General features: G+C 37.5%; 1 protein-coding gene across 4 annotated transcripts in view; it reads left to right on the top strand.

Moving 5' to 3' along the window:
- Positions 1–12012, top strand: part of CTTNBP2 (cortactin binding protein 2) — a 96703-nt gene that overhangs the window by 43479 nt on the left and 41212 nt on the right. For all 4 annotated transcript variants that reach the window (XM_063309510.1, XM_063309509.1, XM_063309513.1 and 1 more), the window contains 2 exons: positions 4353–4556; positions 5894–5993. In XM_063309510.1, coding sequence (XP_063165580.1) covers positions 4353–4556; positions 5894–5993 — 304 coding nt within the window. The remainder of the gene's footprint in view (positions 1–4352; positions 4557–5893; positions 5994–12012) is intronic.

The following is a 12012-nucleotide window of genomic DNA, read 5'->3' as shown; positions in this document are numbered from 1 at the left end:
CATTTTCTCTTTATGTTGGGTGTGTCCAGTAGCATTTCTCTGCACCACCAAAAATTGTACATGAAGTTGCTGGAGGATTGGCTTCACTGATCTGGAATAAATGAATTTTCTTTGTCCTCCAGTCTTCACCAAAACTATTAGTATTCAAGAAGAAAATGGAGAATTGTGGGGCAGAGAAAAAAAAGAATTTGTACTTCTTTACACCTTTATGAACAGACTATCACCTTAGTACTTTAGTACTAATTATCTTTAGTAATAAGTACCTTTAGTACTTATTGCCTACGACTTTTTATGGAAGTTGTTTTGAAGATTAGCATAAACTTTCTTAAAGCCAGTGGACAGCCATTGGGCTTATAATCTAGAAACAGAACTTTTATAATACTCTGACCAATTGAATTTCCCATGCCCCTGAGCTTATATTTTTCTTCTTCTTTTTTTTTTAAATCCTTTCAATCAATCTATATGATTCCATGTGATTTGTTTGTAATGTGAATGGGTACACGAGAGTTTGGTAATGAATTCTTTATTAACCATCTCTACAAACTGAAGCTGATGCCAGAAGCTGTTTTTTTCTCCCTTGTTCCTTCCATTCTTCATCACTGCATGCCCAATTCTCTTTTCCAGATGCTTCATGCTTACTAACTTTTGCATATGAAACCACAAAGCTTATTTGTGTTTCCTAATGTTATTAGACAGCTCCCTCAGTGAATTCAAAGCTCCTGCTTGTTTATAAGATCTTTGAAATCAGTATGGATTAAACATTATGCTTAATGAATATGCAGTGCAACTATTACTGCTTAATTTGTATATGCTGTTTTAGAAGACTTTCTAAGGCCCCTAATGGGGGTGCTTCATTCATGCATCCCTACAGTGCCCTTGGGTTCCCTATACAAAATATATTCGTGCTCAATTTTGCATACAGCAAACTACCTGTGGGGTTTCATGGTTTTTCAGAGATACTGCTTTCTACTATAGAATCCTGATAATTGCAAATGAGGTTATAAAGAAGATGAAATGTAAGCACTGATAAAAAGAACAATGTAATAGCATTAATAACCAGATAGTCCACAGTGCTCACTTGATCTTTAATGAATAGCTGTACTCCTGAAATAGAAATCTTTTCCAGACCTTTACTCTCAAAATGGTTTTCTGTGTTGCCACTATTACAAAGCCCATGCTATCATTTGATTGCTACAGTCCAAAATAGTGCTAAGTAAGATATTAATTGTTGAAAGTTCATTTCCTTCTTCTCCCCTTTCTGATACCTAAAGAAAAAAAGTATCATTCAGAATTGTAGGTATGAATTCATGATTAAATCCAGTTCATAACAAATAAAGTCTTTAATTAAGTCTGTGGCAGAATGTGAAATGGGCTGATCTATTCTTCTACTGCACCTGCTTTGATTTACCGATAAGAATATAAGAATATAAGAATATCACCATAACAAGCATGGTTTGCTTCCACAATAACCATGGTACCTAGAATACTCCATCCCCTTTTTGTTCATGTTTAAGAAAAAAATCAAATTATGTAATTGTCAATTCAGTACCCGCCACCATGTTTTCAGAACCAAACTGGAGTGTTTTGAGAAGAGGATAATAAATCCAATGACTGCGCAGATCTGTCAGTTACAAACAGGCAAAACATTGTTGGGGAATTTTAGACTCTTATGCCTTTAATAATTTCCAGTATCATGTTCAGTCCATTTTGTTTCATGAAGAATACAGATGGGGGTTGTGGTGAGAAGGATAAAAGCTTTCTTAATTACTTCTTGAAGAGTCTACCCTCATTGTGCCAATATAATTTGAGAAAGTGGAGAATAGTTGCAATTATTCTATAACTGTTTCTATTATTTGTATTTTAAAGAAAGAGGACATGAATTCTATTTTGATATTAAAATGAAGGAAATAACTCTGTCTCTCCACATAACTGGCCTCAATCAAACTAAACTATTCAATGAAAAATTGAGAGATACTCATCAAACTTCTAGTTAGTGATCTATCAAGGGAAGCAACCTAGGTTAAACTACAAAGGTTTTTCACCTGGGTTTTGGGTGTATATTCTGTTTCATACTGTTTTCAGTTATGGTTAATAATGATTCTGACTTTTTAAAAATAAATATGATAGAAGCTTTCAACAATTGCTTGTAGTTCTGTAGATAAAAGACAGATTGTGGAATTCATATGATACAGTTCTTTATTGTTTCCTCTCCTTGATGAAACACCAAACTTTCTTTAAAAAGGCCTTTAAAATCCTGATATTTCAAATGAAGAAAATAACTCTCTCTCTCCACAACACTGGCTTCAGTCAATCCAGCTAAACTACTCAATGAAAAATTGAGAGATATTCTAGTTAGTGATCTATCAAGGGAAGCAACCTAGGTTAAACTACACGATGGCCTGCTCTGCATAAACTTGGTGCTTCAGAAACATGTTCATCAGAATTCCTTGGCAAGGGATTCATTTGTGGCTTGCCATAAATGCCGCAAGCAAGTAGCCAACTATCCTGTGCTACTGAGAAGTCTAAGCTGGTGGTCTTCTGCTTCCACCATCAATCACTAGCCTGACCTTGAAGCCTCTGTTGGAATCTTGGCTTGGGGATAGATCTATTCTCGTTCATTTTTTTCTAGAAATTGCTTTCTCTTCTAGAAGGAGCCGCATGATGGCATAGATTAATTAGGAACAAAAATAATATTTGTGGTTGTAAGTAAGAAACTAATGCTGTCAATGTGTCAAAACATTGATCCCAAGGTAAAGATCAGGGGGCTGATGGCCTTCTTTCTCATTTCCTACCCCTCCTTTATCACTTTCTCCTTTGTTGTATTTGTTGTATCTTCTTTTTCATCCTTTAATGAGCCTTGTTGTCTGTTTAAGCTTTCAGTGCCTCCCTTTTGGCCCACTAAATATTATCCAAGGCCAAGGGGGCCTACTATAACTCCACTATCTAGAGGCTGATCAGGCTGTGATGCTGCTATAACTACTTTTTTATATGCATTTTGGATGTATATATTTCACATTATTTTTCCAAGCCCAATATCTTTTTTCTCTGTTGTAGCCACTGTAAACATGCCACCTTTAATGAAATTTACTAATCTTTTGTAATGGAATGGCAGCCTAAGTATAAATACATTGAAAAAGCTTTACCTGGAAATTGATTAATAATGAATATGGATAAAGTTGTACTTTATTTTCTACACTGAAAGTTAATAGTATAAATGCCAATTTGCAGGGCAACGTTACTGTAAACCCTCCTTTCCCATCCTGGTACTCTCCAGATGTTTGCTAGGAATTATGGTAATTCAAGTTCAATGTGTATGGAAGGCATCCAGTTGTGGAAGGCTGCCGTACATGATGCTTTACTCAAAGAATTCATGACCTCTTTGGTATAGAATAGGAACAGTTAATATGTAATGAATATTCTTCAATAAGGGGCAAACATTCCTTTGTGCTTACTCATTTTTTAGTCAGCCATTCACAGTTCCAAACTTCTTTATCTTCAACCCTCTTCTCTATTTCCTTTTGCAGCCTTTTGATCAAGGAAGAGTTCACAAAGTTTTCCGCACCATATACAGCAAACTTCATGTCCTTAATAAGCTGTCCTCTAAAGCTGCTAACATCTGATACCTGGAATGTCTAACCAAGATAACCTTTATGATTTTCTAAAGTTCTGCTCTGTCAGTTGCCTTTCTTAAAGGATGATGTGGCGCTTTGCCCAGTAATGTTTTATGACATTTACTAATTGCTGCTCTGTAGCCTTCTATTTAAAAACACTGGCAGAAAATGCATCAGTGCCATTAAAAATGACACTGTAAAGTGATTAGACCAGTGGAAAAACAAGTACGCATCAACTGCAGGGCTTTCAGCCATTTCTTTTAAAATGCACTTTCAGTTAAAATGTCCTTTACATTGGTATGGATCTAAAGTGGAATTTCTTTAAATGTTGTTGATAAGACATGACATTTCAGAGTTTTTAAGGAGGGGCATAATCCTGTATGAAACATATCAAAGTCCTCCTGCTAAATTTGGCTAACTTTAAAGCCAGAGAAACTTTGAATTGGCTATTCAATGAAAAAAAAATGTAGGAATTGGCTTGATTGTTTCCTTGTGCTCACAGAGGATAAGTATCTTTTCAGTTTTAATAAACAGTGAATATAACTTTTCATAGCTGAGTGTGACTTTAATTCTCTTGAGATGCAGGATTTCAAATAACACAGAGCTGTGCTCAGTTTTTACAGTGCAAAAATGGCAGAGTTTTCATTTTGTTGAGCTTAATAAGTTTAATAACTTGCAAAGTGTGCAGCTTTAACGCCTTCTTGTGTGTTCTCTCTAATTGATGTTGCTTTTAACTCACAGGCTGGTCTTCCTCCCTAACCCCTTTATTAATGAGTGGTGGTCCTGTTCCCCTGGGTGGCAGGCCCACCCTTCTTCACCAAGCTGCTGCCCAGGGAAATGTCACTTTATTGTCAATGCTGCTTAATGAAGAAGGTCTGAACATTAATGATTCCTGTGAAGATGGCTGTTCTGCCTTGTATTCTGCTGCTAGGAATGGACATACAGGTATAGAATTTCTCAGATATTTTATTTTATTGCCCATTTCTATATACTATTTTCAAATTGATGTAATTAATATTGCAGTTCTAAATATTAGGAGTAGGTAACCTATAACCCGTAGGCAACATATGCACACAGACTGGTTTTTGCAGCCCTCAAAACCACCAACATTACATTGCTGAGATCGGTGACTGATTATGAACAGTGTGATTTTTTACTGTGTATTTGTAAAAAAAAAAACCCAACCAGGTGCATTAAGCTTCCAGCATAAGCATTATTCTGTGATCCTGCTAAAAAAAGGCATGATAAAATCTTATATGACCATGTAGAGCAGTGTCTCTCAACCTTGGCAACTTTAAGATGTGTGGACTTCAACTCCTAGAATTCCCCAGCCAGCACTGGCTGGGGAATTCTGGGAGTTGAAGTCCACACACCTTAAAAGTTACCAAGATTGAGAGACACTGATGTAGAGGTTGTGTAGCTTCCACTTCTAGTACCAAGAACAGCTCCTGCTATTTAGCAACACAAATTTTGTACAGGAACAAGACGTGAGAACTCTTAACGCTAAAAGCTTTTGCGCTTGGCATAGGACACGTCACACAGAGATTTGTTTCAAAACGTTGTAGCCTCTAATTCCGACTGCTGTGAACTCTTCATCAGCACTGAATAAAGAAGGCTTAGAAAGTAATTTAGTGGTTCAATAAGAACGCAGGGGCTAAGAGAGTAACTGCCATGACAACCAAAATGGAGATTTGTTGGGCCAGATCAACAATCCATCTAATCCAGTATCCTGTTTCCCATAAAGGCCGGTTCTGATGTCTCTCCCAGACATCAGAATTTTGGTTTAAGCAAAACCAAAACACAGTAATCAGCAAGAACTCTGAATGTTGGGAGCTCTATTCAGCCATTATAACTAGTAATCGTCTGTTATACTTTTTCTTTATGCATTTGTCTAATGTCTAAAGCTAAAGGTCACTATTACATCTTGTGGCAGAAAATTTAATTGTCAGGAAATCTCCAATTCATGTTGCTGATGCATAAATTCTTGTGGCAGTGCCCCTGCCCCTACTTCATTGAGGCTGCTACAAAGCAATGTATATATTTACTTATTTCATGAATTTATATGGCTGCCCATCTACCAAATGGAACTCTGGGTGGGACAGCTCCAATTTACCTAGGAGTAAGCCTGTTAAACTTATTTCTCAAAAACATTTGTAGAATTACACTGCAGGAGATTTTAAAAATTGCTTTCATATGGAAAGACTTTTGGAATTTGTATTAAACTTAATTGTAATCTTTTCCCCCTTTCCCATTTTTCCTGCTCTGTACATTTCGATTCATAGATTGCGTGAGATTGCTGCTGACTTCAGAAGCACAAGTTGACCTTATTGATAAAAACGGCTTTACTCCCTTGTGTTCAGCAGTCGCTCAGGGACATTGCAAGTAAGTAATTTGCCAATTATGTGTTGCTTTCCTGCCAAGCAAAATGGCATATATTCTTTAAGTTTCAGCTTTGGAATGTATAAATTACGAGAGGTGATTAATGCAGTGAAAGGCTTGGCCCTGCCTATAATTCTTTCTTGCAGTATACATTATTGTGATGATTTAGGATTTTTCTTTTTATGATTATGTTCCGGGGAATGCATGCTTACAATTGTTTTCATTAGAAGTGTATAACATTTGGGCAAAGGGGCTTTGGATACCTCTTTCTATCTGTCAGCTTCTCCTTAAAGAAGTTGTACCTTTTCCTGGGCTTATGCCATGACCTCATGGAATCAGAGAAATTGCATTTGAGTTAAGCAGATGGTAACAGGGTGCAACCATATCACTCTTCTCTTAGTCCCTCATTAACTCAAATATGTATTTTCCTGAGCATCTCTATCCCCACATGGGTACCCTGTAAGCCAAGGACAAGTCATGGCTTCTTTAAGGAGCAGCCGAAAATAGAAACTAGGGGCCCATGCTGGATCTAGATACTGCACACCATTAGTTTTCATGTATAAGTGCAGAGGTACATTTGAGGTTGTAGTCCCCTCCCCCAGTCACATATTTCATATTCTTGCTTTCATATTTATGTAGAAGAGAGAAAATTGGGGTTCTGTGCCTCGTTTTCTTCAAGTATGTCTCTTAAATGGGGCTTTGAACTGATTTATGGTTCAATTTTTCTTGAGAGCTTTATCAGACATTTCTTTGCAGGTACAAATTAAGATTAAATGGAAAGCATTGGTGGTTACTGGCAGCCAGCAAAGAAATCACATGCATAGAGATTTTCCCTTTGAACCTTCAAAACTGATATGCTTAGAAGACAGAATCTGCCATCAACTCCACTTAACTGTGGAGAGTTAGAATAGAACAGAGTGGGATATTTCATTTTTCACAACACCTGCGAGAAATTGCATAAAGGTATAAGCTGCTTGCAAGAGTGACCGAATGAAGAAATATTTAACCTTTTAAAGAAATTCATGAAGATGAATATTTGATATCACCATGCTCAAGTTGTTATTGGTCTGCTTGCATGTGTACATGTGTTATATTTAAAACAGCTTATGCCCTAATTATCCATTATAAACTACTGATTTCTAAAACACACAGGCAACTTCCCATAAAGGTCACTATTAAGTTTATGAGACATGATAACCATCCTGTGCATATTTATTTAGTCATCAACTCCATTAAACTCAGTGAAGCTTCCCTGCCTGTATTGGTTTTACTTCTAAAACACACAAAAGGTTGTTGCCTAGGTGAATGGAACCTATTCATTAAAATCAAACATTATTCTGGACAAGTTAAATAAATAAGAGTTGTTTATTCAATTTGCATCCTGCCACCTTGCCCAGAGAGCACTCAGTGTTGCTATCCGTCGTCATCATCATCATCCATAAACAGTTACAATCTAATAACATCTAAAATGCTCTGTTTACCGAAAGCCAATCGTAAGAGAAAAATCTTCACTCCCTTTCTAAAAGAGCAAGGGCTGAGCACAGCTCTTGAGAAAGAATCTGGCATAAATTGAAAGTAAAAGAGGAGTAGAGTTCTCCTGTGAGCACTGGAGAGAAACATTGAAAGGCGAGGGCATCTTTAAAATGCTTCCTTTTCTGCTTCATCAATGTCCAGATAAATTTATTTTGAGATAGATGAGATAGGTTACCTAGGCCACAAGCAATATGCAGCCTGAAAGTCAAACTGACGCCTTGAACTCTGCCTGATTGACAAACAGGTGTCACACATTCCCATGCTGTATAGCAGTTAGCAGCCTGTGCACCAATTAAGGTTCTGAACATGTCTCAAGGACAGCCTCTAGGCAGAGTGCAGCATAGCAGTCAAGGGAGCATGTAATTAAGGCATGGGTAACTGTAGCTGGATGTTTAGGTTTCTAGAGGGCAGTAAGAAAAGAAAAGGAAGTCACGATCTAGCCTCATTGACCATTTTCCTTGATTTCCTCTGTATCAGATTTTTCCAGATGTTTTGAACTATAATTCCCAGAATTTCCCCCCATGAAGGGCATCAGTTAAGGGAAGTGTTCCTGTTTACAGTGAAACAGAATGGAAACCTCATGATACCACATTTGCCAAAGCAGGCACCGTCTGTCACCCATTATAGCTTCCTGTCAGATGGCATCTTCGCTCCTGCTCCTAAAAAACAAATAATGAGAGCTGGGGGTTGAGTGGAGTTGTGCTTGTTTGTTTTTCTCTTTAATTTTGATTAAACTTCAAAAACACTGCAATTAACATTAAAAACGTCCTGTTACCTCTCTTAAGGCTGATGCCTTACAAATGTTTAAACTAGAATACCCATAAGCCCCAGCCAGCATGACTAAAGGTCAAGGATTATTGGAATTGTAGACTAAAATATCTAGGAGCACAGAATTTGTGTGTGTGTGCGTGTATTAGAAGGATCACTTCTAGCAACAAAATGAAAGACCATTTACACATCGTTCAGGCAGTCTCTAGCTTTGACATAAATAGGAGAAATCCTTCTCACATCACATTACAATTATTGTAGTAGGTATTTTAGAAGTCTCTCTTCCTAAACTAAAATTATAACACTCAAAGGTAGTTGCTGTATGTTTTGTCAACTGCTTCTGTAGTCAAATTGCAACCCATTTTTATTTGCTTTCAGAACACTTATTGTAGCAATAGAAATGCTTACTTGCTCCCATTCCATGTGAACTACTCTAAGCTTTAAAAAAAAAAAAGGCGGGGGTGTGTAGCACTGCAGAGCAGTGTATATGGCTGCTACTGTCAGTGGCAACAAGTGACATTAGACTTGCTTTTCTCATCAGAAAGTGTTAGCCTTCTTGCTCAATGGATTTCTCAATCACTTTTTAAATAACGGATTATAGAAAAATAGAACTGGTATCTGCTCGTTTTCAGTACTCCGATATCCATTGACCAAGATTTTAATAAACCTTACAGTTTTGCAAAGATCTGCTTTTTATTGATAATTCAATCACATCATGCATAAATTCAGACTGATGCCCATTTTCCTCAACATCTCTCCACAATAGTTGGCCTTGCTGCTTTATTCAAACCACAGATCCTGGGTTGTCCAATTCTGCACCTGTATTTGTTCTATTCATCCCACCTACGACTGAAGATTAGTGCTAACCTTGGTGATCGCCACTATCATTTGTATTACGTTAATATTATTATGGAATGTTGCTGTCTTTTATGCCTACATTTTACTTACATCTATCTTGTAAGATGTATGTGTTCTGTGTAGCCTTTTCTATCCTTCTGGCCATAATAAAGGTTTGTAATCACAAATCATTGAGAGGCGGTAAATATTGGCTGCAATTGTGCATAGTTCAGAGAGGTGTGGTGCAGGTTTTTCTGTGGAGCTGTTTTACCAGCCTGATTCCTGACCTGTGACAACCCTGTTTATATTCCAGTTATGGATGATGGCCTGTTAGCAGAGATTGTCACTTCTATTAGAGTTCAGCACAAAATTATAAAAAGATTTTGAATTAATTTCTGCCTCCCATCAGTTTAGATGTAATCTCCTTTTCAGCTGCTTCCCAAAACTCCCCATATGTTCATTTTTATTACTTTCATTGCTTTTCCTCTTATCTCCATTCTCTGATAATTCGAAAGCTCCTCCCCCATTCTGAAAAAATTCTTGTACTTCTTTAGGATATTGGAAATTGTCTTGCTGTAATAGATATCCCTTTCTCTGCTTCATACATGATTATTATCTCATCTTAAACTTCTTAATTCAGATTGGTTCTGCTTGTTCTCTCTCTGCCCAATCCTATTCTGCAGACTCACACTTAAGTTACTCTTTAGTTCATGGTATTCAGTTCTTTATGACTGAATCAAAGAAGGGAGCTGCAGTGTGTGTGTGTGTGTGTGTGTGTGCACACGCGTACGTATCACCAGTAACCAGGGGTCCATGGACCCCTGGGAGTCCATGGATAGATTTCAGGGGATCCATGAACTAGGATGGGAAAAAATTACAACATAATTTTCATTATTTTACTTTATGTATTTAAATACATTTTTCTGAAAAGGGGTCTGGAAAAGGGGTCTGGAAATTACCAGATTTTCAAAGGGGTCCATGGCAGAAAAAGGTTAAGAACCCTGCCCCAGTGGATCCATGTAACTAAAAGGAGTCTTTGAGGAGGACAAAAATTACAAATACAGAGCTGAAATGGATTCCAGCCATTTGAAATTTATTTAACAATAGTTCTTATGGAGCATAATCTGAAAACGGTGCATTTATTTAACTAGTCTTTGTGGATTCTTACCCAGTGTCTCAGTTGTAGTCAGTTCAGGCTGAGAGACCAGGTAATAAAGCTGAAGTGTTAGAGCTTGTACTGAGAAGGTTCTGGAGAGGGTTTTGCTTAGGCTTCAGAGCTAACTAGGATTGCCATATTTGGAGCCAGAGTGAGATTTTCCTCTGTGCCAGAGGGATTTGTTTTTGTGTCTCTAACTTGTGCTTTATCATGCCTACTTTAACTAACAGTTGCTTATAGGCACAACTTTTCCATTCTGCACTTTCATATTTGATACTCTCATACTGAGCATTGTCTGAGAAAGACATGCAAACAGCAGAACCACTATCTCTCAGAAAACTCTCTTTAATCCGGCTTAATTTATTTTTGAAATTCAGTCCTTAATTTGCTGTTAGATATTTTTGTTTTCAATGTTTCTTGCTTTTCAAGACCAAGATCAGTAATTGTGAAGTTGGCGTAGTGTTCCTATCCTTACCATTATGGTGGTCATAATGAAGCAAGAGACAGTTGAACGTTAACTGGGTTACATTTCTCTTTGTCTCTGCCTTTTGGTCGTGCATCTATAGCTAAGACTTTTGTTTGTTTGTTTGTTTTTTGGGAGGCACTGCAGTTTTAAGCTGCTGGGCTTTCCTGCTAGAAGTGAAGCCAACTTAAGAAAGATGTCAACTCCTTTCTGTGCTCTGGGCTACAGAGATGGTGTGATGTTCTGCCTGGACTGCAGACCTTATTGGTGGCTTCCCCTGCTTGTTTACCGCAGAAGGGAGGGAGGAAAGGAAGGAACAGTTTTACCATTTTCCCTGTGGTTTGGGCTTGAAGGGAAAAGTGGCAGAGCTCTTGTCAATTTCACTGTTTGGGTATTTATTTATTTTTTTAAAAAAAGGTCCATACTTTTCTTCCACTGTTCCATAAATAAATTTATTTTTTTAAAAAGAGGGATCCATCATTTCCTTCTTCCCCCAGCAAACTTGAAAGAAAAATAAATAAGTAGGCACCACTTCAACCTAGGTTTCCACTGTTCCACTAGTGGACTTGTAAAATAAAATAGCCATTGAGGACAGCAACCGGCAACTGGAGGGAAGGGGGCCTTCCTTCCAGCTCTGATTAACTATTAAGTAAAATAAGCATGTGCTTAGAGTACCAAGGGAAGGGAGGCCCCACAGAGTTTTCCCCCCTAACTATCATGCTCTTAACTCTTTCACTGTCACACTCAACTTCAGTTTCCAATACATTTTGGTATTTGCATTTTTCCCTTAAAACTATTTTTGTCTTTTAAAAATGCATTAGAAATGTTGAAAATTTGCATTTTTTTCTATTGTCCTAGTTATAAGTAAATAATTTGCTAATATTGCTTACTGCTGTTTAGTGTTAAATATTTTTTTAAAAAAGTTTATATTTAATATGGTTGTAGGGTCCAGTGTGAGAGACGGCCTGGAAGAAAACTGAATTTTTAACTCTTATTTCACCTTCAGCACTTAATGAGTCATAATGTCTTGTCAGTTAAGCAATGGAAGGGCCAAGGGGCACCATTGTTAGGCTGTGCTTAGGGCCTTATTCGGCCTTAATGCAGCCCTGCTTCCTGCCATAGGGCATAGTAACCAGTTGGAATGGAGAGGCTTGCCTACAATGAAATGTAATTCAAGAGATGAACCAGACAGCACTGCTTGAGCCAGCTCAAGTAAAAAAATATTATTTTTGATCCATAGCAGAAAGAGATTGCTTTCCTGGTGG

This window comes from Candoia aspera, chromosome 7, assembly GCF_035149785.1.
Source record: "Candoia aspera isolate rCanAsp1 chromosome 7, rCanAsp1.hap2, whole genome shotgun sequence".
Lineage (NCBI taxonomy): Eukaryota > Metazoa > Chordata > Lepidosauria > Squamata > Boidae > Candoia > Candoia aspera.
The sequence above is the reverse complement of the archived record's forward strand: the minus strand, read 5'-3'. Positions and strand labels throughout refer to the sequence as shown.